The 27,621-nt window shown below is 44.2% G+C and overlaps 2 protein-coding genes and 1 long non-coding RNA gene across 5 annotated transcripts in view; 2 read left to right on the top strand and 1 right to left on the bottom strand.

Annotated features, from left to right (window-relative positions):
• Nucleotides 1–49: 49 nt before the first annotated feature.
• Nucleotides 50–15,687, top strand: Adipor1 (adiponectin receptor 1). 2 transcript variants are annotated; one of them, XM_013078621.3, is made up of 9 exons: nucleotides 50–221; nucleotides 3,373–3,439; nucleotides 6,603–6,837; nucleotides 8,493–8,609; nucleotides 10,370–10,541; nucleotides 11,029–11,215; nucleotides 12,620–12,807; nucleotides 14,217–14,410; nucleotides 14,817–15,687. In XM_013078621.3, exons 3-9 carry the CDS (start codon nucleotides 6,697–6,699, stop codon nucleotides 14,943–14,945), a joined length of 1,128 nt encoding a protein of 375 aa, XP_012934075.1. In that variant the 5' UTR covers nucleotides 50–221; nucleotides 3,373–3,439; nucleotides 6,603–6,696; the 3' UTR covers nucleotides 14,946–15,687. The 2 variants fall into 2 exon arrangements, with proteins under 2 accessions (XP_012934075.1, XP_004862263.1); XM_004862206.3 differs by lacking the exon at nucleotides 3,373–3,439.
• On the bottom strand, nucleotides 8,694–23,258 carry LOC147823187 (uncharacterized). 2 transcript variants are annotated; one of them, XR_015444229.1, is made up of 2 exons: nucleotides 23,148–23,258; nucleotides 8,694–10,723 (listed from the first exon to the last, which is right to left on the bottom strand). It is a non-coding gene; the product is annotated as an uncharacterized LOC147823187 (long non-coding RNA). The 2 variants fall into 2 exon arrangements; XR_015444228.1 differs by having other exon boundaries at nucleotides 19,911–23,242.
• A 9-nt stretch (nucleotides 23,259–23,267) lies between these two features.
• The window catches only part of Klhl12 (kelch like family member 12), a 28,425-nt gene continuing 24,071 nt past the window's right edge, over nucleotides 23,268–27,621 (top strand). The window contains exons 1-2 of the mRNA XM_004862207.3: nucleotides 23,268–23,450; nucleotides 25,101–25,334. Of these exons, the coding sequence (XP_004862264.3) occupies nucleotides 25,140–25,334 (195 nt within the window). The 5' untranslated portion in view covers nucleotides 23,268–23,450; nucleotides 25,101–25,139. The remainder of the gene's footprint in view (nucleotides 23,451–25,100; nucleotides 25,335–27,621) is intronic.

Here is a 27,621-nt window from a genome sequence, read left to right as displayed (position 1 = left end):
GGCCGAGAGCGGCCTGTGCTTGGGACTCGGGAGCAACGCCCGGCATTGGAGAGTCCGGAGGCCCCGCGGAGGTGACGCGCCGCGGAGGTGACGCCGGCGGTCGCGCGCCCCTTCCGGCGCGGGGAGGCCGCTCAGCGTTGGGACCGCTGGGCCGCAGGCCGCCGCCAGCGCCGCGGGATGTAGCGCGGGGGACCGCGGCCCCCAGCACCGCCCGCCCGGCCGTAAGTTTCCCCGGGGCTGACCGGGGGCGGGACTCGGCCCCAGCGCGTGGCCCGGGCGGCCCCAGCCTCGGTCCGCGAGGGCACAGACGGGGGCAGCGCGCCCCGAGGTCCCGCGGGTCCGGGCGCCGTGCAGGAGCCGGCTGGGCCCGCGGCTTCCCTGCACGCGGGCTGTAAACATTTCCGGCCTCTTCGGAGCGCTCGGGCGGGCTCTCGGCCCCGCTGTCCCCGGCCCCGGAGCCCCGGTGAGTGCCGCGCGCTCGGCCCCGCGGATGGGGGGCGGTTGGAGGCGCCCTGGCTCCCGCCCGGGTCGGGACGCGAGCGATCCCTGGAGCTGAGCCCGCGAGTGGGGCGAGGGCCTAGGGGAGACCCCCGCCCAGGTGGCCGGCGAAGCCCAGGGCTCCTCACCCACAGTCTTTGGCAGATGAAACCGCGCCAGCACCCCCACCTTGGTGGAGTCGAAGGAGAGGTTCGCGGACGATCTATGGGTTTAAAGTAATCCTAAAGCTGAAATTCGAGTAAAGTCTAAACTACTGTACTTTGGAAAATACCGAGATTTCGTTCTCTTAGAAACCTAGAATTTTATATTTGAGAAATTGGGTTTTCAAGCCCTCGGTTTTTTAAGAAAACAAAATAGATAAGTGCTTTTCCTACGCGTTCTGATGCTTCCTGGGAAAATGGGAAACTGACAGGGCGAATTTTCGCAGAGAAGAGTTGTCAGCGGGCCTGTAAGAGGCCTTGTACTCTGCTAGGTTTACCATGCTGTTTCCCTCCAGTATTTGGAAGACAGGCTGGAAGACACGGAGGTGAATATGTAGGCCACTCTCACATCCAGTGAAGATAGTAATGGCTGGTTCTTTCTGAGCTGAAGTTATAGTGAATTCTGTTCAGTGCTTTTTCTCTTTTGATACTGACAGGGTAGGCTGAGGGTGTAACTGCTGTTCCTGAGGTTTCATAGTGTCTTACACTGGCAGGGATTTAGACAATGTGGCGCTGAGCAGATTGCAATGTCAGGGTTCCCGGCTTGCAGCCACTACATTTCTTTATTCCAGGAAAAATTTCTGTTGTATCCATATTGCAGTTGGTACTCGGAAATTAGCCTTAAAAATTGGTGTTATCTGTGAAGTCCCATCCTAAGGTAGACCTTCAAAAAACAATCTAATTGCAGAGTGGAATCTAAAGCATTGTGTTGTCAGTGGTCAAGAAATTGTGTGATTCCCTAAGGAATAAATACATGACCACTTGCCTGCTAAGAGAGTCAGAAAACCGGAAGCAACATTAACCCCAATAGGCTCTCCATTGCCAATGGATGAAGGAGGCTTTTAGGCTGTCTTCACTTTCGTTAGTGTGGCCTCAATTTGACTTGTGTCTGAGACCCCAGTAAGGAAAAGTGGATAATTCACTGCCCTACAGGCTGTGTTCATCCGTTCGTTCTTTCTTTCTTCTTTCTGTTTGTTTTGTTTTGTTTTGTTTTGTTTTTGGGTAGTTCAGGCAGCCCCTTGAATCACTGTGTAGCCCAGGCTGGCCTCAAACTTGCAGGACCCTCCTGCCTCAGAGAGTTCTGGGATTACAGGCCTGCCCCACCACGCCTGGGGGCTGTGTTCTTTTATACCCTTGTATATATCTGCAATACCCTACTCCCTTCTCTGCCTGTCAGTATCTTTTCTTAAAGTCCTTTCACAAAACTTTCCTGGTCAACTAAAATTGAGCTTTTCATCTGAATTCCTCCAGCACTTAAAGGTACTCACCCTTTTTTATTAGAAAGCCAAAGTTATTTCTCCCTCTTAAAATAGAGGCCAGCAACCTTTGCAAGCCTCTTGACTCCTTTGTCTTTATCTCCTAAGGAAATAGAGAACAAATGCTTAGAAATGTTGGGAGTGTGATTAATGTTTGTAAAATTTGTAGCCCTCTTGGATTGGAAAGATCCTTGAATATGCCCTCTAGCTAAACTAGTTCCAAGTGATTGGCTCTTAGGCATGCATGTAGTTTAGTTTTGTTTCCCTGGGGCTTCTGGGTTACACTGTATAAAGTGAGTGCTGTATTGTGCAACTGTATTGACCCTGTGTCTGTACTGTACCTTAAATTTAAAGATAGTGTTAATAACAGGTGCTGGTGTGAAAATCCGTCATATGTCTGTATTGGTTTTTGTTGTAGTTGTGGCATTAGAAAATTTTACTTGTCTCTGAAATCAAAAAGACCTAAAGCCTTCTTTTGTTGGGATAGCTTTAACTAGAGAAGAGCTACAAAGGAAAGTTAGATTTTACCCATTAGAGTCTAAATCATTGACACTTGGCATCAAGTAAGAGAGCTGAGTTCCCACAGCTAGAATTTGGTGATTTCAAACATAGGCCTTTGCCTTGATTCATTTTTTCCCCCACAGAGCTACGAAACTACCCTCCCTAAAAAAAAGAGTATGTGGAGGAGGTGATTCTTTGTCTATACTGCTATGCTGGTCTTGATTTAGAGCAGTAAGAATCAAGCTACACATAGAGCTATGCACAGAATCTCCTAAGCGTTCAGGAACCCACAATAAAAACCCCTAGAGCCTTTGATCTTTTGATTCCAGGGGAAGAGTGTGTCACAGCCTGGAAAACTCAGAAATTGGTTCATAGAATAAATGTCTCCAAAAACCGTTAGGGAAATAACACTCCAGCTAAGTGACTGGTGATCAAGAATCAACCTTTTCTCGAAGTTTGGCACAGGATTATCCTACTAGTAGGAGAACAAACACCTCCCAGCCTCCACAGCTTTGCTGTCTAATTTCTAGGCTTATCCAGTTGGAAAGCCTAGTGGTTAAAAGTTATTAGCTTGAGTTAAAGAAATCCCATCAGAAATACACTCCTGGAAATTTGGCTCAATTATAATGTGCTGTGTTGGGTGTGGCAAATTGGAGAGGAAAGGTTTCCTATAAAATACATAAGGACAGAAAGCTGGCAGAAAGTCGAAGTGTATTTTGGCTCTCCTGTGTCTCCTAGAATAGTCTTAACACCTTAGGGGTTTGTGCTGGTTTTATATAAGACTAAACGCTTGTAAAACTTGTCTGTGAGTGGTCTACCCTATAGAGGTGATATTTTCAGGGCCAAGTATTACTTGCTCTTTGTTGTTGCCAGACCTCCGATCCTTGTCTCCCCCTTTCCTGTCTGTGTTGCTACAGTTTAGAAGACCAAGCTGGACAGTGGACTTTGCTCACTAGGATGACATGATCTCCACTGCCCTCCAGTGTATGTACTTCAATGCATGTTGTATTTTGTGTGATGAGTTGTAGCTGATGGCTGGTTTGTGACTTAACTGGGGTGTGTGTTAGGTTTGGTGACTCTGGGTCTAGAAGATGGGAGGGGCATAGAAGCCAGTGACAGAGGAGCTGGAGGGAATCAATAATTAACAATGATTTGGACAGAAAAAAGGAAAAAAATTTTTGATGATGCCCAGGAGACTTGAGGGCATAAAAGCTTTTCAGATCAAATAAATTAGTAAGAATGCTAAGTTGGATTCTGCTTCTGATCTTTGGATCCTAATTGTCCAACTTCAGATTTCTCTATATTCTCATTACCTCTGTAAAACAGATACACAGCACTCAAAATAACTGAATTTAGTGTGTGGCCTTTCTAGTTAAGGGGTTCTCTCCCTCCACTGCCCTCCTGGAGCAATGAAATTGTATTACTTCATTTGGATATCACTGCCTTATGCCGTCTAATTAATTATAGGTTATTTGAAGATGGTGACATAACTTATTCAACTTCATATTTGCACAAGGCCTTAGAGTCCTAGGACTAAATACATTTCTTTCAATATTCACAGAATGTGTTGGGTCATTCTGGGGGGAAGGGATAAGAGAAAGTCCCACAACACAAGAAAAAGCACACAAACCTTGCCTAGTAGCAGAAAGCAAAGTCATATTCTTGTTGGTGGAATCTGCCCCACTTCATTCATTTTAAAATGTGGATTCTAATGGAAATAATCACTTATGTAGTATTTCGTCCCAGAATCTTAGGTGGTTGATTTTTTGTTTCCCCTGTGGTAGCTTAGTCTACATTATGGGTAGCAGTATTTAACCAAGTGTGTGCCACTTTTCAGACTTCGTAAAGGCACGCCAAAGCTATTTGTATTTTTTTTTCAGTGGTATAAATGATTCCCTAGTAAAGCTGTGTATTCGTAGCACTTCATTTTGAAGAAATATGTTTTGAGGTCAGCTATTAAGAAAGATTTCCCAATGTTTATTCTCACGTGGGTTGCCTATCTCCTGAGGTTTTCAGAGGCCTCCAGTTTCCTCTTCTTGAGCTTGTTAGTTGACTATGAGTGTGTGCTGCCATCTATCTTGTCAGGAGGAGGAACTGTGTTGACACCATGTAAAGTTCTGCTGTACAGGGAGTTGTCTTTGTCACTCTTGAACTGGATTTGCCTATTGCTTTCTGCTGTGCTCGTGGGCTGAGCATAGAATGACCATGACTGTTCTGAAATTTGAGGATCGCCCTCACTTGAGGGCAAATTAAAGCACTGGGGTTCTCCAGAAAGAAAAATAAGATTTGATAGATGAGAGAGGGTTTCTTAGGGGAATGGAGTCACATGACTGTAGAGGCTAACTTTGATAACAGGCATCTGCAAACTACACAACCAGGGAAGCGAGCGGTGTGGCTCAGTTCAAGACTTAAGGCTCCAGGACCAAGGGAGCCAATTTGTAACTGTCAGTCCAAGGCTGAAGACCTGAGACACTGGGGGCTGCTGTTGTAAGTTGCAGAGCCCAAAGCCTGCAGAACCTAGAGTTCTTTATGTTCGGGGCAGGACAGGGTTCCAGTTTGAGTCTTAGAGCTTGGAGAGAGAAAATTCATCTTTCCTGTCCCTTTTTGTTTGGTCCGTGCCCGCAGTTGATTAGAGGAAGCCCAAACACATTGAGTGAGGGCAGACAGAGGTTCCTTCCTAAGTCCACTAAGTCAAAGCCAGTCTCTTCTTGAAACACCTTCACAGCTATAACCAGAAATATTTTGCAAACTATCTGGGTATCCCTTAATTAATCTCGACAAGTTGACACCTAAAATTAACCATCACACCTGACTACTTATGCCCATTTATAATCCCTGAGAAAGAATTATGAGTACTTTTGGATAGAACTAGTACAAGATTTCAGAAATGTTGGTATGTATAGTGAACAGCCATGTACAGTGTCATGTCTCTGGGGGAAAGTCGTGTTTACTTCCCAACATCAGAGAGCTTGGTAACATGCAAGAAAATGCTAAGATTCTAGCTATGGTCATTGCTTTTTATCTCTAGCTTTGTATTAGCTTTTGTCTCTGAAAGGGAGTACAGAGGAAACATGATTTACAACATAGTAGAAATCTTTGGAAACTTTTCCGCTCTGTTTTGTATTATTTACACCTCCCCGGGGCGTGATTAAAGATTACTTCCTAAAGTTTGGCTCAAAATCCAAAGTGTTTCTGAGACTCTTTCTGGAAAACTAAAATCTGGGTTTCTCTGTTTTTTCTGTGGATCTATGTAGCTGTGTTTCAGAAACTAGAAAACTCATTTGAGGCTTAGATTATAGGCTGTGGTGGTTGTGACAAACTCTTGTGGATCCAGTTATTAGGTATGTTGTGTGGCAAGGGGCAAACATGGGGCTACCTCCTTATTTCAGCTTCCTGCTTCCAGGTAAGTTATTGCTTGCTTTAGGAAGAGAAGTGATGAAAGCTTGTTATCCAAGTGTTGAACCAAAGCTCCAAGTCTAAAATAGAATTAGTAGATCTTGCAGAGAAATTAACCACTGAGTATCTATCCTATTACCACGTTCTTTTCATATGCAAAGTCCAGTTGTCAGGACATTTGTAGATAAAGTCCAGCTGAGTTCATTTGGTACATTATTTCTAAACCTAGATGATCTTGTAATTGTAGCCAAGTGTTGGCTTTTTGTTTGTCAGTCTCAAAGCTGGGCAGAATGAGTTTTAGGAATGGCAGACAAGGGCCAGGGATTTAGCTCAGTGGTTCCACAGCCTGCCTTGCAAGCTAAGGACCTGAGTTCGATCCCCAGTACCAAAAAAAAAAAAAAAAAGGAACAGCAGACAAGACTCATCACTAAATGGGCTCCATTCTGGTGGGAAGAACTTTGGAATGGGTACCTGTTTTTCTGTAGTAACAGTTTGGTGCAGTAACTGTAGATCCTGTGAAGACAAGCAAATAGGTGTTATGTGTATTTTCAGCTTTATCTGTAAGAATTATGAAATTCTGGGTAAAGTTGTGAAAGAGAGGACAAGGAATAGATTTAAGCAGTAGACTAGCTTTTAGAATTGGAGGTAGGGTGTGGGCTAATTAGCTATGTCTTACTCAACACTGAATTCTGGGGAGGAAACTATAAGAGGAGTAAATTATCACATGCTTCATGTTTGTGTTTGCGTTTAGTGTCTGCCATCATAGGGAGATCTCTGCCCCTTGGGGCTGAGGGACCCCAACCTTCCCCCAAGCTGAAGCTGCAAGGTATTAAGGTACCAGCCAGATGTCTTCCCACAAAGGATCGGTGGCAGCACAGGGCACTGGGACTCCTGCCAGTAACAGGGAAACTGACACAGTGGAACTGGCTGAACTGGGACCTCTTCTAGAAGAGAAAGGCAAGCGGGTAATTGCCAACCCAACCAAAGTAAGTCATCTTCCCAGGACTCATTCTCTTGACTGATACTTCTCCGTGGGTCTTACTAGTCTCTGGTTTTTAAAGTCTTACCTTCATGTACACTGGGAACATATTGAGGTCCATAAGTATCATTTTGTCTGTTTTTCCTACTGTAAGCTTTGGGGAGTTCACTCCCCCCAAAATGCTTGGCACTTTTATAACTCCGCTGCTTAGCACAAGGCCTGAAATCTAATAAGTAATCAGTAAATTTCTATGAATAAATGTAGAAAGCATTTAGGGTTAGGGTTGACTTCATGTAACAAACAAAAAGCCCTGTAGTTTTTTGTTTTTTGTTTTATTGGTACATTTTAGGTATACAATATAATGACATTCATCATTGGAAATTTGCACCTTTACATAATCTCTCTTGGTTCTTATTTTTTCCTCTTCCCCTACCCTCCCTTCAACCCCTCCATCCCTCCCTATTTACAAAGACTGTTTCCATTTTTTCATTTTCTCATATAAAAATGAGCCCTGTAGTTTTGACAAATTAGAAGTCTGTCTCAAGTAAAAGGATTCTGGAAGTAACTGGCCCAAGGCTGATAGGGAGGTTCTGCTACTATCAGGCATGTGCCTAGCTCCTCCATTGTGTCCACAATTCCACAGGAAGAAGGGCCCACTCTGCCTTGCAAAGGCTGCATCAGCAGGGACTTACCAACACTTGTGCCAGAATTTAGTTACATACCAATATTCAGCTGCAATGAGAGTTAGGAAATGCCTTTTCATTTGGACCTGAGTAAAACTGTAATGACACTGTCACTCTGAATAAAACCAGGGATTTAGCTCAGTGGGTTCGCTGCCTGCTGTGCAAGCGCAGGGTCCTGAGTTTGATCCCCAGTACCAAAAAAAAAAAAAAAAAGAATAAAACCAAGGACTTTGTACCTTATTAGGAGAGAGAATGGATATTGGGGTAGGCAGGCCAGAATCTGTACCACAAAATCGAAGAGGGACCATGTGCCTGCAGAAGAGAGTAGGAGCATAGGCCAAAGGAGGAGTTGAGCTGCCAGGCTTCCTGGCTCTGGTCTGGAGCCCTGAAACCTAGAGAAAGGTCTCTCTCCTTTATACGCTTGTGCTCTCCCCCAGGAGAGCTGGCTGGGCCCAGGAGTCAGTACTGCTGCATGGTATGAAAACAGTTCTGAGGCTCAGCCCAGGGAGCTCCCGTGGATACAGAGTTGCAGTCATGATGGCATCCCCAGAGCCAGTGAAAAGACAACCATGAAAAACAGGATTGTTCTTAAGGAAATCTTGGAGACTATGTCTTTTTCATTGTTTGGAAAATTTAGTGACCTGGAAGAGAAAGATTATTGGGAAAATTGGGGAAAACGAAGATCCGCTTGCCCTAGAAAAAGGGTCATTTGGCAGTAAAGAATACCTAGGCCTGGAGAGCCATTCTGTGTCCCTGAGTGCTGAGTAGAACTTTCATTCCAGCACTTGCATACTATCAGTAACCCTTGAACTGCAGCATTGTAAACTCAGTAAGTATCGTACTTCTGGAGAAGAGCCGCAGGACCCTGGGTAGGATTGCTGAGGTAGCACATGTTGCATTTGGGTTTCTGTGATCAGGAATGGTCCACTTGATGAGGTGACTCCCTGAAGTTTTGATTGTTGGTTGGTTTTTTCCACAGGCTGAAGATGAGCAAACATGCCCAGTGCCCCAAGAAGAGGAGGAGGAGGTGCGGGTGCTGACACTCCCTCTGCAGGCCCACCATGCCATGGAGAAGATGGAGGAGTTTGTGTATAAGGTGCAGCCTGGAGCTTCTGTCGTGGAAGGGAAAGGGCAGCAGACTTTTCCGGATGTTCTCATCTGGCAGGCTTGCGTGGGGGTGAAGAGCTTTTACTTCTGTGGGTGGGCTTGTTTTTTGGTTAAGGTGAAGACTGGCTGTATTTTTACCAGCTACTGTGTTGGGCATTGTTCAAAAAAATACTCTAAAACAGAGGTTTTTAATTTTGCGTGTGTGTGGTAAGGGACCCTTTGGCAGTCATCAGAATTATTAAATTATCTAGTAATATGGGTGGGCTCCTTTATTAATAATACATCCAATATGCATTAATGTGAGAAGCCTTAAGATGTTTTATTAAAATGTCAAATTCCTGGTAGTAATGAGATTTTGAGGTCTGTGCAAAACTAGTGTATGAAGGACACTGGGCTGGTGCATGCCTGTAATCCTAGCACCAGGAGGCTGCAGGCAAGAGGCGTGGGTTTGAGGCCGTCCTGGGCAACTTAGCAAGTTCAAGGCTGTCCTCCAAGAAAAAAACCCAAAAAAACTATGAAATAGTATGAAAATATATGTTTGGTTTGGTTTGTGTTTTATTTTGGTATGCTGAGGATTGAGCCCAGGGGCTTGTGTGTGCTAGACAGGCATTCTACCCCTGAGCTACATCCTTAACCCTGAAAATGCTTGATTTCTATTGATGACAAAGCCACAGATTCAGCTATTACTACTGATATGTGTTGGTGTTTTGTTTTGTTTTTTGGTACTAGAGATTGATCCCAGGGCCTTTACACTGAGCTACATCCCCAGCCCCATTTTTATTTTGAGACAGGGTCCTCCTAAGTTGTCCTGGCTTGCAATCCTCCTCCCTCAGCCTCTCAGAGTGCTGGGATTACAGGTGTGTGCCACCGCACCTAGCTCTGTTTATAATTGGGGGGAGTGTAGTATTTAATTAGACGTAAATAAGAATAAGATACTTTGTTCATACAAGTTTTCGTCTATTCTCTGGATTCTATCTACTGTACATGGATCCTAGATGAAGAACCCCTGCTCTACAAAGATGTTGGCCCAGCCCTGTAAGAAAGAATCTATGTGGGTAAAAGGATAGAGCAGGAAGCGATCTCTTAGAGTAAAAGGGAGCTCTGTTTTTTAAAAGAACATATCTAATTTCTTTGTTTTCATTCACTACATTTTTAAATTTCAATGAGTCTAAAGGTGCAATATAGTCTAAAGGTTGAGGAGTAAAACATGCCCAGATAAACAACATGAAATAAGGACAAAGGGAGTTTTTAATGAAGTAGTCAAAATAGGATTAGTTCTTACCAGCCCCATTTGTGCTCTTTTTAATGAAAAAAAATGAAACAAAATTTTGTAACAAAATAATAACAGTAGTTAATACACTACCTACATTGTCTTCAAAGTAGTTACTCAGTACAAGACATAAACCAAAGATTCTTAAAAAAAAAATAGAATAACACAAAACTTTCTTTTCAGCAAACTAAGATAAACTAATAGTATAAATGGAAAGAAATTAGCATACATATTGAAATATTTTTGAAACAATGGAATATGTAATTGGGGAAGTATTTGAACTTCTCTATTCCTATTATCTCTCTATTGTGCTGTGTCCTGACCATCTCCTAGTCTAACTGGTTCCCCACTATGAGCTGGAACCATCCAGGCTGGCCCACACCCTCCTACACTGGCTGTCCTTCACCAGTTGGTGTGTAGTATTCTGGGGCAGGTAGTGTTCTCCAGGGCCCTTCCTAGAGACACTGTATGTATTCTAGGTCTGGGAGGGGCGTTGGAGGGTCATCCCATATGATGTGCTCCCTGACTGGCTGAAGGACAATGACTACCTGTTACATGGCCACCGGCCACCCATGCCCTCCTTCCGGGCTTGCTTCAAGAGCATCTTCCGCATCCATACAGAAACTGGCAACATCTGGACCCATCTACTTGGTGAGTGATTTGGAGAGGGAAAAGTCCAATATTTTGTCTCCTTTAACTGTCCAGGGATTATATACATACAGTCTTGGTCCGTGGGAAGGAAGAAGAAAGTTGCTCTGCAGTGGTACCATTGACCTTGGTTGACCCTTGATTACTGTTCTTTAAGACTGAGGGTGGCATGAACCAAACTCCTCCTTTTTAAAAAAAAAAAAAAAAAAAAAAAGGTTAGAAACGAGTATCTGAGACTAGATGTTCTCTTATGATTCCTGGTAGAACTGGTCTAGATAGAGGTGACTCATTCAGAATTTCTCATTATAAAAACAAAATGCCAGCATCTCAAAAACCAGTCTTTCTGTCTGAGTTTGAATGACTGGTGACCATGTTTTCTGAAGTTTCTGACTACAGTTCCCACTCCATAGTTGATGGATATAAAGCCATCAGCTGTCACAGCACGTGTTCCCTTTTACCTCACAGGTTTCCTTCTCTTTCCCTCCTGCAGGTTTTGTGCTCTTTCTCTTTTTGGGAATCCTGACCATGCTCCGACCAAATATGTACTTCATGGCCCCTCTACAGGAGAAGGTGGTTTTTGGAATGTTCTTTTTGGGTGCAGTGCTCTGCCTCAGCTTCTCCTGGCTCTTTCACACCGTCTATTGTCATTCAGAGAAAGTCTCACGGACTTTTTCCAAGTGAGTTGAAAGGACAGCCATGGGATAGAACATGTGCACGGTTGTCACATCTGGTGGTCCCAGTGCTAACTGGACACTGGAAACCCTGTAACTCCCAAAGGGGCCTGGTATACCTAATGTAAAGCTTCCTGTTCCACAGATAGAGCAAAATGATGAAGTTTTTCTCTGAACACTTTATGAAAATATTGACCAATCTCCATGACAGTGGAAGCTGACTGTGGGATATATTTGCTACCTAAATAGTACTATCTTGTGAAACAGACTGCCAGTGGGTTGCTTTCTAAGACCTGGTACCCAATACTAATACACCTTACTGGCCCTGGCCAGAGTAGGGCATGGCAAATAATCTCCTCTCCACCAGTTAAGTAAAGCTTATCTTTGCTGGCCAGGCATTGCTGGAAGCCCAGGTGTCCATCTGATGCTTTTCCTAATCCCCAGTTCTGAGCCTGGAGTTATGTTTGTGTGCTTGGTTTTTTTTGGTACTGGGGATTGAACTCAGGACCTTGTGCTTGCAAGGCAGGTGCCAGAACCACTGAGCTAAATCCCCGGCCCTGTGTGCTTGCTTTTATTACTGTTGGCTTTGGAAATGATGGTGATAAATTTTGTTTTCCCAATAACACTAGTAACAAGAGTTCATTATGAAAAGGGTGCCAATCAAGTGCAGTGGCTTGCACTTGTAGTCCTAGCTACTTGGCAGGCTGAGGCAGGAAGATCACTTGAGCCCAGAAGTTTGAGGCCAGCCTGGGGAACATAGGGACACTGTGACTCCAAAACACCACAGCAAACCAAGTACCCTTACAGTAAGTTCCTGAGTGAGATACGAACATTAGAGTTGGCAACTTTCACAGTGCATCATAGAAGATGCACTGTGTCGAATTATGAACGAGTCTGACTTAAAAACGTTCTCCCAGCAAGCACAAGGTCCCAAGTTCGATTCCTGGTACCAAAAAAAAAGTTCTCCTGGAATGGAACTTGTTCATAAGTCAGGAACTTACTGTATATGCATATTCTCAGTACAAGAATTTTGTTTTAGAACTGGTTCTATCAAAATGAGGGATTACCCAGTACCAAAAAAAAAAAGAATTATTCAGAGCTCTTCCTATGATGCTGGGAACCAGCTGGATTGTGACAGACGTCTAAATTCAAGTGTCTGCTAGAAGGGTTCCAAAGAAAAGAGATAGAGTTCTGCGAGCAGGGATTCTTGGGGACTTCCCACTGTAAAATAAGAATGTTTGACCTTGTGAAATTTTAATCGGGATATGGGATAGATTGTACAGGAAGCGAGGAGAGACTTGGGACGGTCAAATCTGGGAGTAGGTGGAGAACAGAAAGAACCACTTAAATGAGCCATGAGATTTCTTCATTCCTTCCACTGATTTGTTTGTTTTTGTGGCTGTCTTTTAGACTGGACTATTCAGGGATCGCTCTGCTGATTATGGGGAGCTTTGTCCCCTGGCTGTATTATTCCTTCTACTGCTCCCCACAGCCTCGGCTCATCTACCTCTCCATTGTCTGTGTCCTGGGCATTTCTGCCATCATTGTAGCACAGTGGGACCGGTTCGCCACTCCTAAGCACCGGCAGACAAGGGCAGGTAAGCAGGAGGACAGCACAAACCTCAGCAGGATTTAGGCCTCGAGCCTTGCCAGGTCGTTCCCATGGTGTGCGCTTTGGGAACCCCACTGATACCTGTGTGTTTGGGATTTTCACAACAGCGTGAGTTTCCAAAGCTCGGTCACATTAATCTCATATTTCAGTAGGTTGATAATAGGACAGATGATTACCCAGATGGTCAGTTAGCTACAACCATAGATATGAGTGCTCTTATGCTTGGTTTAAGAGTGTTCAGAAATACAGCAAGCAAGAGTAGGTCCTGAATCCTAAATACTCAGACCAAGATACTAAAATAAAACATCATAGGTACTTTACTAAGAGAATGGGAAGCTGGTTTTCGTGAGAGAAAAAAAGACCTTGAGCCTAAACACTGTTAACTGTGTAATATAGCTAAGAGCGTAAGCATCTATGTGTTGTCTCAGCTGGATTCTAATTTGAAGCTCTGATTAATCACTGTAATTACCACCATTTATCATAGTTTTCAGCTCCTTTAGACTTTTTGTTTTTTGAGTCAGGGTCTCATTATGTAGTCCAGGCTGGCCTTGAACTCACTCTGCGGCCCAGGCTGATCGCAAACCTGCAGCAATCCTCTTGCCTCAGCCTTCTGAGTGCTATAATCACAGGCTGTGCCCCACCATGATCACTCCTTGTAGACTTAATATCTGCTATGTTTTAACCTTCAGCTAAAAGAAATACTTATCAGGCACCCCCCCATTTGGCAGGCACTGCGTAAACAAGGCTATATGCAAAGATGGAGAAGGTAGTCCCTGCCCCCTAGTTCTGCATAGTGTGGTGGTATTCAGACAGTTTCCACTTTTCCTTTGTTCTTGCCTTATTTGTATGTCCCAGAAGCTGTGCACAACTGCTCATCTGGGTAAATCAATCCATCATGTGGTCAAGAGGCCTAGTTACTTGGCTTTTTTATGTTTGTGATGGGAAACCTGCCCACCCTTCTCTGGCTCAGGACCAGCTGAAGCCCTACCATCTAGGATCTGACCCAAGTCATCTATCAGAGTTCTGACATTTTTTTTCCTACAGTCCTGGGGCTCAAATCCAGGGCCTTGCATATGCCAGGAAAGTACTCTACAAATGAGCTATAACCCCAGGCCCAACAGTTTGCTGGTATTTTTTGGTTTTGTGAGACAGTCTCACTGAGTTTCCCAAGCTGCCTTCAATCTTGTGATCCTCCTGAATAGCTGGGACTATAGGCATGTGCTGAACTACCTGCTGACTGCTAACCCATTTTAGGCTAAGCTTTCTAAACGTGTGCTGTTCACCTAAAAATAGCTACAGTACTTACCATAAACTTTGGATTCCAGAGTAAGGCAGCAGACCCTGCTGTGTAGCAGCTACTTCCTTGCCTGACCATCTCATGTCTGCCCTATCCAGGAGTGTTCCTGGGACTTGGCTTGAGTGGTGTTGTGCCCACTATGCACTTTACAATCGCTGAGGGCTTTGTCAAGGCCACCACAGTGGGCCAGATGGGCTGGTTCTTCCTCATGGCTGTGATGTACATCGCTGGCGCTGGCCTTTATGCTGCTCGTATTCCTGAGCGCTTCTTTCCCGGAAAATTTGACATATGGGTAAGAACTGATTCTTCCAGTAGGGCCTGTGATGGTGAGTGCCCATCTCAAGCTTAAAGGTCTTAGGAAAAGGTGTTAAGAGACTTGGGTCAGATATCGTTTGCGTGTACAGGTATGTACATTGGCAGGAAATAGCCAATGTTAAAATGTATCTCTGATAGAAACTTTTTAAAATTTTCTATGATGGATGTGGAGGAAAGGGGGAAGAAAAAGAATCAGAATGTCTTATGTACATGTACTAATTCCCTAGAGTAAATGTAATCATTATGTACTGCAAACATGTACTAATAAGAGTTTTTAAAATTTTTCTATGTCACTTTTATGATGAAAAGAAAAGCTAGAAAATGCTTTCTCCTACTTAGTTCTAATTCCCCTTGCCATTACCCTGTTCTTTTTATTCGTGCAGTTCCAGTCTCATCAGATTTTCCATGTCCTGGTGGTTGCAGCAGCCTTTGTCCACTTCTACGGGGTCTCCAACCTGCAGGAATTCCGTTACGGCCTAGAGGGTGGCTGTACTGATGACTCCCTGCTCTGAGCCTTCCCACTTGCATGGTGGAGGAGCAACTTCCCAAGTGCTTTTAAAGACAACTTCTTTGCTGAAGTGAGAGGAAGACTCTGAGTTGTCTGTTTCTAGAAGAAACCTCTTAGAGAATTCAGTACCAATCAAGCGTCAGCTCACTGACAGCCACTGGGCAACAGACTTTCCATTTCCATTCCCCACCTAGGGAGGGTGCAGAGGGCCAACCTAGTCACTCCTCTACTCCATAGTCACCCTCCTCGGCAAAGCAGCTACTTACTGGTCCCTCCAGAGACAGTACTTCGAAGCTCATGTTGAGATTTTACCCCCTCCTCCAACCATTTTGGGAAAAATTAGGGACTGGGACACTTCAGAAATTTTTTTTTTTTCTGAAAGAAAAATGTCCCTCCCTTGCCCCCGTCCTTACTTTGTAACCAGCCTTATAACAGGCCATCCATTTTTGTAGCTCACTTTTCAAAAACAATTATAACCTGGTCCCATCTTTCTAGGGCCTAGATCTGCTTTACACAGCAGGAAGAATAAAGCCAACAACTTTTACATAGCCCGGCTAATCATGGAAGTGTGTCCAGGCTTCAGATAACTTGAGTTTTAATTTTTTTTTTCCCTTGGCAGAGTAATGTAAAATTAAAATGGGAAAAGATATTTAATATTTAATACTAAGCTTTAAAAAGAAACCTGCTATCATTACTATGTATCTTGATGCAAAGACTGATAATAATAAAAGAAAGTATAGAAGACACTTTGGCATTCAAAGATTTAACCCGAATAATCTCAGCTGAGTGCACACAACTCCAAACGATTAAGACCTACAGTAATTCCAGATTCTCCTGAGGCACAGAATTGAATCATAGACATTTACAATCTGGCATGTACAGGTCAGTGAATGAACCTAATTGAATTGCTACCATCAGCTTCTCAGTACAACTTATTTTTCTCTATTTGTTGCATGGATACCTTATTTGAGAAATTACTACATAATAGTATTTAGTAATTAGAAGGTTCTTGAAAGTGTTGGATAAAGTTTGCACAACTGGGAAAACGATCCTTTTACAGACTAATCCATAGGCCAACAAACCTTAAATGGTAATTGGGGAAATGTAAATTAAAACCAAAATGATAAACCATTTCACTCCAACCAGATTGGCATGAATTTAAAAGCTTAATATGAGTGCTTGGGCTGATATGGAACAGACTAGATTCTGTTGGTGGAGGTGTACACTGAAAGGATACCTTTGTGTGGACATGTGCAGAATATATACACATTACAACCGAAGTGTCATGAGATGGGCTAGGGTGTTGCTCAGTGGCAAAGCAAATGTTTATTAGGGTGAACAAGGCCCAGGGTTGGATCCCTAGCGCACGCGCGCGCACACAAAATTCATGAAACAGGACTGTAATGTGAGATGCATCTGGTATCTATCCTAAGTTACTTACTTTTTTTAAAAAGGTGCTAGTCCTGACCCACTAAATTGTTTTCTTAACTCATTAATGGTTAACAACTCATACTTGAAAAACACTGCTTTGAGAATGTTGGCTGTGGAGTCAGGCATGGTAACGCATACCTGTAATCCCAGCACTTTGGGAGGCTAAGGCAGGAGGATTGAAAGCTCAGGCCCAGCCTGGGAAACTTAGTGATTTAGGGAGACCCTGTCTCAAAACTGATTTTTTTAGTTTTGCTTTGGTACTGGGCATCGAACTCAGGACCTTCCACCTGCGAGGCAGGGGCTGGAATCACTGAGCTAAATCCCCAGCCCTATTTTATTTTATTTTTTTGGAACCAGGGATCAAACTTGGGACCCTGCGCTTGCAAGGCAGGCGGCACAACCACTGAGCTAAATCCCGCCCTCAAAACTGATTTTAAAAGGGCAGGACCCTGGCATGTACCAAAAGGTTTAGAGCCACTTTTTGTAGCTGCAAAATATTACAAACTAGTGTCCAAAGTTGTTGAATGGAAAAATAAGTCTTAAATTTATCCATATAATGAAACACTATCAGTGAAATAAGTTACAATGATAGCAACAATGTAGTTATGTCTCAATTAAGATGAGCAGATAGGAAAGAATGGAAGCCAATGTACAGGAGAATACATCTGGTATAATTGTCCTTAAAGTGCAGAAATACGCAAAACTAATGACAGCTTAATGGTACAGATACATGGTAAAAACTTTAAAAAGGCAGTGTTTGTTAGTCCTATATTTACCTAGCCTGTCTCATCCCATGAAAGATGGAAGACACCATGATAAGGTAACTCAAATAATTTTCAAAATTCACAGGGATATACAATGATTAACTTTTATAACAACCAGTTCCAGACCCCTGTGGGGACGATGGCCTGAGGTATGAATGAGATGGATGTGTAGAGGTAAGGGACTTTGGAGCTGCACACCCAAAACCTCCTGGAATGCATGGTTAGAGATGAAAAGATACCCTACAGGGCCACAAGTCCACATTTGGATTAAAATACATTGCCTTGAGGAATGAATGCTCTGGCCTTGTCCTCCCCATACTCCAGTTCATTACTTAGATTGGCCCTAAGGCCATTCATGTGACAGACCACCCTGACATTACCCTGTTCTTCTCCTTCCCCTACATGAAATCCTGCACTGACATCCTTTGTCCTCTATCCTTGCTTCCTGGTTCTGTCAATAAAAAGCCACAGAAGCTTCAGTTCAGGGCTGTCTTTATGAGACTCATGCTGAAGTTTCTCAAGGGCAGTCCCTCTGGGCCTTGGAGTTTGAATTGGAAAAAAAGGGCAATATTAGTTGGGTGAGGTGGCACACTTGTAATCTCAGTATTTGAGAGGCTGAGGCAGGAGAGTTCCAGGGCCAGCCTAGGCTACATAGTGAGTTCGAGGCCAACCTGAACTACATAGCAAGACTTTATCTCAAAAAAAAAGCATATAAATAAAATGTTAATTCTGAATACTTCTGAAGAGGTAATATTCTGTTAAGCAGGTGATGAGAGCTAGGTGTTCCTTAAATGGTGATTCTTTATTGGCTCCCCCTGCCAACCCCTGAGACAGGTCTTCCTACATACATAGTGTAGACCTCACTGTAGCCCAGCCTGGCCTTGGATTCGAAATCCTGTTGTAGCCTTAGGAATGCCAGGATTACAGGGTGTGCCATCACATCCAGCTTCCAAACTATTTTAAGTTTACAAGTATATTTAAGGAAGCAGACATGGTGACACATACTTGTAAGCCAGCACCTCAGGAGGCCGAAGCAGGAGGATTGTGAATTTGGGACCAGCATATATATGCATACCTGTTTTTACAGTGGCATAATTCACAGCTTAAGCTGCAGAAACAGCCTAAATGTTCAGCAACAAGTGAATAGATAAAATGTGTATATACATAATGTACTGTTGTACCATAAAGAGTGAAATCATACAATTTGCAGAAAAATGGATGAAACTAGAGACCATCATGTTAAAAGTCAGATCAACAATGCATATTTTTGCTTATGAGAAATCTAAACAAGTAAAGGAGAGATGACAGGAAAGTAGGAGGTAGATTGGAAGTGGGGCAAGGGATCAGTGGGAAGAGGGAAGAAAGAGAAGGGACTAATGGGCTAAAAACGGTCCAGATTCATTAAATTCCATTATCAATTTGCCAAAACAGATTTCACCATTCTGTTACTAACATGCATGAATAAATAAAAACCAGAATGAAGAAAGTGTACTTCAGGAACTGTTAGAAGTCACAGACTGATGACCTGGAGGTCACAAGTGTCCACAAACTTGTTCTATTTGGCCTTGCATAGTGGGAACAATGACCACAGCTCAAAAGCATGTACGTCCTTTCTAGGGGCTTCTGCTCTCCAGTTCCTCGTTTCCCCACCAGGAGCGACTCACTGGATTCACTGGCCCCCGGAAGCATCTGAGTTTGAAACGAGTACAGAGCCAGAAGGAAACCTAAGGATCATCTGATCAACTCCATTTCCTAGATGAGGAAATAAAGAGATCCACAGCAATTGCACTTTGCACTACACACTTCAATGTTTTTATCATTTACTTGTTCTTTAGTGCCTAGCACATAACACATCCTCCGCAAGTGTGAGGACCATGCTAAGTTTCATCACATAATGATTACCTTCTTTCCTTAGCTGCTTATTTCTGGTTTAAGACCTGTAACGTGCTAGTCACCATAGAATGAATGACAACAAAAACAGTACTGAACTGTGGTTAAAAGCCAAGGATGCCAAGAATCTGATTCTAACCCTCTCCTACCAGTAAATCAAAAATTAAAGACTAACATCTCTATCAGCCATCTATTTTCAATTTTTATATACTCTTAAGATTACTACAAATGAGTAGAACCCAAAGAAATTCCTAAATGTCCTGTATGTTAGTCATCCTCAAGAAAGCATCTGCCCAGATGAAATGAAATGTGCAAAGGTTTTATTAGGGGAAATGGTTATATATAAAGGAAAACAGGAAGGAAGCCAGAGAAGGCAGGGCAAGCCATTAGACCCTGATTCAAGTCTGACCGGGTAAAGGAAAGAGGAAGCCAGGATAGCGAGAACTGTCCTAAGCTGCCTTCCAATCTAAGGAAGGTTCAGCAAAGCCCTTTGTGGGTAGTTTTTTATACACTCACAAGTCCCTTTGTCCTTTCTCCCTGGAGAGCGTCTGCTTGTTTATCTGAGCTGACCTCAGTCAGGGGCAGGAACCAGCCCTTGGGAGGTGTGACCTCACCCTAGATACAAATTCAGGGAATACATCTCTAATCATCAGTAGGGGCCCACTTAGATTACACTAACTCCCTAAGAGGTGTATTCTCATGTCTGCCACACTGGCAGTACAAAAAATACAATGTATTTGGCCTGACTAGTTACAGATTACACCCATATTTGATCTAGGGGAGTGATGGCAAACCTTTTAGAGCTTTTGATAACAGGCATGGAGGTCATAGGTTCACCATCACTGACTTAGGGGTTTCAAGGCAAATCCCCCGTATTCACTTACTGAGAATCTTCAGTAGTTACAGTCACACAGTCACTCCATGTGTCCAAACCATAAAACCAAGATAATGTATGGAACCTGATTGACTGGCTCACCTTATCCAGACCCAGCGCTGAATGTACCTAAGAAACAGAGTAAGTCTGGGTCAGACATCCATGGGTGGAAATATTCTAGTATGGGAAGGCTATTGTTGCTGTTAAACACCTAATACTGTATAGGCTAAGACCGTACCCTTGAAGAAAACAGGAGAATTCTGAAATAGTTCCCCCTCAGTATGTTGACTTCCTTGCTAACAGCTTCTCCATCTTTTATTTTCTGTGCATATTCCAAACAAAGGCTCTTTTATTAAGTTTCCTTTCGTACTTGGAAACTATCCTTAATTTAGCAGCCAGAAATTAGGGAGTATCACCAAAGTGCTATTTTGCTGCTAGAAAATAAATTACTTTTACTTCTAAATTGCACATATTTTTAATTAACATGATGCAAATTCAAAAGGGATGATACAGAGGAAAAACCTTCCTACTATCTCACAACCAACCACTTCCTCCCCTCAAGAATGTCATGTTGCCACTTTGCATTTTTCCAAATCATTGTATACACATTCAAGCAAATAATATATTTTCTCACTTTTACACAAATAATAGGAAACCATAGTTTACATCTGCATAGTATTGGATTGTATGGTCGTACCACACTTAACTGCATCAGTCCCCTACTAGTGGACATTTAAGGTTTTCTGACTAGGGCTGGGGATGTAGCTTAGTGGCACAGCACCTGCCTGGCAAGTGTGAAGTCCTGAGTTCAATCACTGGTACCCCAAAAAAGTTTTTTATCTAATCTACAAACAATGCTGCAGTGAACAAGCTTATACATACATTATTTTACGTGTGCACATGTATATATGAAAGATAAGTTTCATTCATGTCTTGGTTACTTTTCTCCTTATTAAGACAAAATACCCAACACCCACAGTTAAGGGACGAAAGGTTTATTTCAGCTCACAGTTTGTAAAGATTTCAGTCCATAGTGTCTGGCTCCAAGGCAGGGTGGCATGGCAGAGAGGCATTGCAGAGAAGAAAGTCCATGGCAGGCAGGGAGGAGACAGCAAAGCAGCAACAGCAAGGCTGTCTTCCCTTTATCCTTTTATATTCCATCCAGGGTGTAAGATTATTGATTGGTGCCACCCACAGCCAGGATGGAGCTTCTGTTATCCACATCCTTAATCACAGTATCACACCTTTATTCCACATTCACATGCCCTAATCCAGCTACTTTACAAACTCCCCACCTATGACTGCATGATGCTTTGGGGAGACATCTAGATACAAGCCATAACAATTCATGTTTTTAATGAGAATTTCCAAACTGTCCGCAACAGAATTTATACCAATATATAAATATCAGTGAAAGTGTTCCATCAGGAAGACATATGAAAGGTGAAAATGTTATGTAAAGTTATTGTCCTTAAGAAACAAGGATTGCTGGGTGTGGTGGTGCAAACGTGTAATCCCAGCACTCGGGAAGCTGAGGCAGGAAGACTGCTGTGAGTTCTGCTGGCAATAAGCCCCAGCCTCAATTTGTGGATGCCGAAATAACCACTCAGACACCGAGAAATCTCGACAAGGCAAAGTTTACTTCTGCAGAAGGATGCGCGCACTCTAGGGCAAGGCAGAAAGCACACCAAGCTCCTGCAGCAGCTCCTTATATATCCGCGGGGGTAGCTGACCTCCCCACTGGCTGGTTCAAAGGTTCACAATTTACCCTGATTGTCTAGTTTATATGGCAAGGGGGTACAGGCTGAAGCGTTGCTGGGCAGAGTAGCTGAGGGGGTCTGGGGGCACAGGGAATTGAAAGTCTTTGGCATGAGGTTTTCCAGGTTCCTGTAACTGTAACAACTACAACTCTGGTACATGGGGTGGCGGAGGGCAACCTAGGGTGAAACAAAGTGGTTTTTTTTTTTTGGTACCGGGGATCGAACTTGGGTCCTTGCGCTTGCGCAGCAGGCGGCGAAACCACTGAGCTAAATCTCCGGGGGGGGGGGGGGGGCTGGGTTACCAGAGATCGAACTCGTCGGAACCTTGCACTTTCGAGGCAGGCGGTGGTACTACTGAACTAAATCTCCGGCCCTGAAACAAAGTTTAAGACGGGGGCAGTCCTGTTTATATCCCTTGATAGAAAAGACGGGGTCGCAGTTTCCCACAGTTCGAGGCCAGCCTGGACTAGACACCTTGTCTCAAAAAACAAGAACAAACGAACGAAAGAACGAAAAGAAAGGAAAGAAAAAAAGGAGGGCGGGCAGGTGGGCCTGGGGACGTAGCTCAGTGGCACAGCACCTGTCTGGCAAGCGCGAGGCCCTGAGTTCAATTCCTGGTACAAAAAAATCAAGGGCTTCGGTGTGGCTTACTGGTAGAGCTCTTGTATAGCATGTGTGAAGCCCTGGGTTCCATTCCCAGTACTACAAGGAAAAAAAGACTCAAAGACTCAACTATAACGAAACACAGTTTGTTTATTCTCTTTTCTTTTTTTGGTACCGGGGATCGAACTCGGAACCTTGCGCTTGCGTGGCAGGAAGCGGAACCACTAAGCTAAATCCCCGGCTAAACATACTTAGTTTGAACATCCACACATACTGAACCAAGTAACGTCTTTACTTTCTCAAACACTAACATAAGTGCGCCAAAATCAATGAGAAACAAAACTGAACAACGCTCAGCACCAGTAACAGGGTGAGAAGTCAGAAGAGGACAGTGGAGATAAGGATTACGGAACTTCTCTAAAGAATTTTCCTGAGTGGTAGGAAGAGGCCCCTTCCACTTCATTGTCTTAGAGTCAAACTAAACACCTGACGGCGAGTACAGGCCTACTGTGATGCAGGGAATGCTGGGGCTCGGAAGCTCTCATTACGGCGGTAGGCCCCCGGACTATGGACTCAAAGCAGTGTGCAGCCTCCATGAGTTTTCTCGACGTGAGAGGGTTCCTGCCTACCTCGCAGGTAAAGCCTATTCCCCGTAATCAGATCCTCTGTACACAAAGCCTAGCGATCAGTCGGCCGCCCGCGGGAACCGGGGAAACTCAGGCTTGGCCACTCACCCGGCAGCAGATATCGCCCCCTCCTTGCCCGGCCCTCCCCAGCCCACTTTTTTCTTTTCTTTTTTTTTTTTGGTACCGGGGATCGAACTCGAGTCCTTCCGCTTGTAAGGCAGGCGGCAGAACCACTGAGCTAAATCACAGGCCCCTCACCTTTTTCTTTCCAGCTTTCTCCAAATCCACTAGAGCTGCGCGCCGGGTCTACGCGAGTCACGTGACTGTAGATCTCCGCGTGAGGCAGCCCCATCACGTGACGCGGACCCGGGAGGGCGGGGCCCTGGTGCGTCATCAGGTCGCGCGGCCCGGAGAGCGGAGCCCGGAAGACCAGGGCGACGCCTCCAGAGCCCCTGGGCCTGGGCGGCGGCGCTCGGCGGGCTGAGCCGCCTGCTGCCTCCTCACCCACCCCATCCCCTCGGGCGGGGACGGACCTCGCTGGCTGGGCGGCCGGCAGCCGAGGTGAGTTGCGCGGAGCTGCTGCCAGCCAGCCAGCCCTTTCCTTCCTACCCCCAGCTCCCGCTTGTGTCCCTGCCCCCATCCTTCGTCTCCCTGCCAGGTGGAATTAGAGACTTAGGGAGAGGAGGAGGTGGGGGGCATCTGGCCTCGAGCGTCCCCTCTCCACTGTCCCCCGCACTGCGCCCCTCCCAACGTCCCACCCCGCCTCGCCAGCTGTATACTTGGAGCTGTCTGAGGAAGAGACCTCGCTTCCTCAGTTCCTGGAATTGAGCCTTTTAGAATTTGGCACCCCTCTTCCGCTCCTAATCTCCCCTGGTGGAACCCTTCTATTCAGGTGTTAGCTCAAGTTAGAGAACAGATCCCTTCCGAAAGGTGAGGGGAAGGGTGACTGTGACTGCTGGGTGAGACAGGAATCCCGAGAGAAAGACCATTCTGCACTGAGGTGACTTTCACTATAAAGCGCAGGCACAGACAGAGCCCTGGTAGCGCCCCAGAAAATCGTCACAGCCAGTGGACATTAGACCTTTCTTGTATCCTCAGAGTTGAAACTAAGTTGACTTAAGGAACTCTTTGGAAAACATATGCTTTGCCGAATCCCTTCCTTTCCTATAAAATGGATCTTGCAGGGCCGGGGATTTAGCTGTGGTTCTGCCGCCTGCCTTGCAAGCACAAGGACCCAAGTTCGATCCCCGGTACCAAAATAAATAAAAAAATAAATAAATAAATAAAATGGATCTTGCAGAGTTGTTGGAGAAAATGTTGAGTGTTTATAGAGTAACTTGTTAACTGTAAACAGAAGTAGGTGAGAATGTAGGCTGTAGTTTTCTTATTCAAAAATTGTAACTGTGAATAATGGACCTTTTTTTTTTTCTTTTTTGAGACAAGCTCTCACTATACAGTTCGGGCTGGTCTTGAACTCACTGTGTAGCCCAGGCTGGCTTCAAACTTTCGGTGATCCTCCTGCCTCAGTCTCCCCGAGTGCTGGGATTACAGGCATGCACCACCACACTGGCTAGTAATGGACTTTTGAAGACCACAGTTTGATTTTTCTTTTGTTGGCTTATTTCAGAAAGTTTTGGATTACAATAAAAGACTATCTTAATAACTACCCCCATTTAATTCCCCAGAAATCGTTGCTTGATGTCTACTGGGGATTGGTTCCAGGAACCCTCCCCCATACCAAAATCTTTGTATACCAAAGTTCCTTACATAAAATGGCATATGTAGTATTTGCGTATAACCTGTGCATGTTCTCCCATATACTGTAAGTGATCTCTAGATTACTCATACCCCATACAGTGTAAATGCTGTGTGAATAGTTGTCAAAGCATTATTTAGTGAGTAATAAAAAAAAAAGTCCGTCTCGCTAAATCACTAGGTTGCCCAGGCAAGGCTTAAACTTGTGATCCTCCTGCCTCTGCCTGCCAGAGTGCTGGAATTACGGGCGTGTGCCACCACATCTAGCAGAAGAGGTAACTTTCACTTGAATAGTTGGTGTCTAGATTGTGGTGGTGATGCTAGAGACAGGAGTGCTCTCCACTTGTGGGTGTTTGGATCTGGGGAAACTTGTTAGATTCTGAATTTGTAAAGGTAATTCAGGATGTTCAGTGCCTATTCACATCTCCGCTTTATTTTATTCTCTTGTTGTTGCAGATTCCAAGGATCCCTTTTGTTCTTCCTCTGTATTGCTTGATGGGAGGCATTATGGCCCCCAAAGACATAATGACGAATACTCATGCTAAATCCATCCTCAACTCCATGAACTCCCTCAGGAAGAGCAATACCCTGTGTGATGTGACGCTGAGAGTAGAGCAGAAAGACTTTCCTGCCCATCGGATTGTGCTGGCTGCCTGCAGTGACTATTTCTGTGCCATGTTCACCAGTGAGGTAAGTGGGGAACTGTCCCACACAAATGAAACTTACATGTAATGTCCAGTCTGCCCTGGAGCCTTTAAACTCTCCATACTCCTTGGCCTCCCGAGTGCTGGGATTACAGGAGTATACTACCACATCCAGCTGGCTTTTACTTATTATTTTCAAATTTGTCTTCCAGTTTTTTTCTAAAGTGAGTATCAGAGGGATAGGGAGGGAAGGAGGAAGGAAGGAAAGAGGAGGCATGGAAACCAGATCTCATCTAACTCCTAACAATATATGAAGACACTCCCTATAGTTTCAGCACTTGGGAGGCTGAAGCAGGAGGATCCCGAGTTTGAGATTAGCCTGGACTATATAGTGATGCTGACTCAAAAATCAACCCCCTTACCTAGACATATATGAAGAAAAGCAAATTTCATTCAGTGTCAATTTCAGGGTAGGCTGGGGATTTAGCCCAGTGGTTCCACTGCCTGCCTCGAAAGTGCAAGGTCCCAAGTTTGATTCCCGGTACCAAAAAAAAAAAAAAAGAACAATTTCTGCGTAGTTTTCAAATGAGAGGAAGAGGAGGATTTAATGAATAACTATGCAGATATAAAGAGTATAACATTTTTGAGACAGGGACTCGCTGTGCACTTCAGGCCGGCTTTGAACTATGTAGCCCAGGTTGGCCTCAAACTTGTGATCCTCCAGCCTCAGCCTCCTGAGTACCCAGATTACAGGCATGTACCATTATGCCCATTATAAAGGGTATGACTTGGAAAAAACACTAACTCAGGAGTATAAGCAGTTAACAAAGGGAAATGGGAAAAGCTTGGCTTAGCAAGAAAAGGGGTACTGCTCCCAAAAGACCAATGGGCTAGGGGTAGAGCACTTGCCTAGCATGTGCAGGGCCCAGATTCAGTCATCAGCACCACAGAGAGAGAGAGAGAAGGAAGGAGGGAGGAGGAGAAAGGAATACTAGCTAGGTGTGGTGGCACACACCTGTAATTCTAGCACCTGGGAGACTGAGGCAGAAAATGTGAGTTCTGGGCCAGCCTGTGCTGCTTAGTAATTACCTGACAAAACACCTGAGGTATAAAGTAAGGCAGTTGAATATATTCTAAGATTGAATATATTACTCAAAGAAAGCTTTTTTATTTTTGTTTTATGAGGTCCTGGGGATAAAACCCAGAGCTTTGCACATCCTGGGCAAATGCTCTCTTGCTGAGCTACATTTACCACCCTTATTTGTTGGTTTTGGTGTTTTTGAAACAGGGTCTTGCTATGTAGTCCTCCTAAGTGCTGGGATTACAGGTGTGGACTTCCATACCCAGCTATTACATACTTAGATATATGCCTGAATTATTTCACTATGATAACACTTTTTTTTTTTTCTTTTTTTTTTGATGGTACTGGAGATTGAATCCAGGGCCTTCACACTGAGCTACATCCTCACACCCTTTTTGGTGTATTTGTTTATTTTGGTTTTTTGAGACAGGCTCTCCTATGTAGTTCAGGCTAGCCTCAAACTTGCAGTAATCCTCCTGCCTCAGCCTCCCAAGTGCTTAGGTTATAGGCATGCACCACTGTGCCTGGCTCCCTAGCTCCTTTTCACTTTTATTTTAAGACAGAGTCTTGGTAAGTTGCTCAGACTAGTCTCTACTTCTTATCCTACTGCTTCAGCCTCCCAGAGTGCTGGGATTGCAAGTGTAGGACAATACACCTGGCCATGATAAGACTTCTTAAAAAGTTTTTCTACAAGCTGGGAGTGTAGCTCTGTGGTAGAGTGCTTGACTGGTATGCATGAGGCCTGGGTTCAATCCCAAGCATTGGCAAAAAAAAAAAGAAAAAAGTTTTTTCTAAACTTGGATGTGGTGGCACATGGCTGTATCCCCAGTACTTGGGATGCTGAAGCAGGAGGATCACCACAAATTTGAGACCAGCCTGAACTGCATAGCAAGACCCTGTCTCAAAAAAAAAAAAAAGAAAGAAAAGAAAGGTTTTCTCACCAGCAGTGTTTTCTTTAGTCCAATCACCTCAGTGAAGATGTTGCTGCTGGAGCTGAGTGGGAGAGATCGTATCGTAATAATGATGGTGACAACTTGTGTGGACTGGCTACTGTGCTACGTGTTTGTTGTCTCACTGTAGGAGTAGCTATTACCATCTCATTTTACAGATGAAGGAGCAAAGTATCATATTAAATGACTTGCCCAAAATCACATGACATGTATGGGTAGAGGTAGGATTTAATCCTGGGCAGGAAATGGGCTCAGACTGCTTGCTCCTAGTTACATACTGTGCATCCTGTTTTATGTCAACT

The sequence above is a fragment of the Heterocephalus glaber genome, unplaced genomic scaffold, assembly GCF_053883595.1.
Source record: "Heterocephalus glaber isolate CG9 unplaced genomic scaffold, H.glaber_assembly_v1.0 deba00001600, whole genome shotgun sequence".
In the NCBI taxonomy this organism is placed as follows: domain Eukaryota; kingdom Metazoa; phylum Chordata; class Mammalia; order Rodentia; family Bathyergidae; genus Heterocephalus; species Heterocephalus glaber.
The sequence above is the reverse complement of the archived record's forward strand: the minus strand, read 5'-3'. Positions and strand labels throughout refer to the sequence as shown.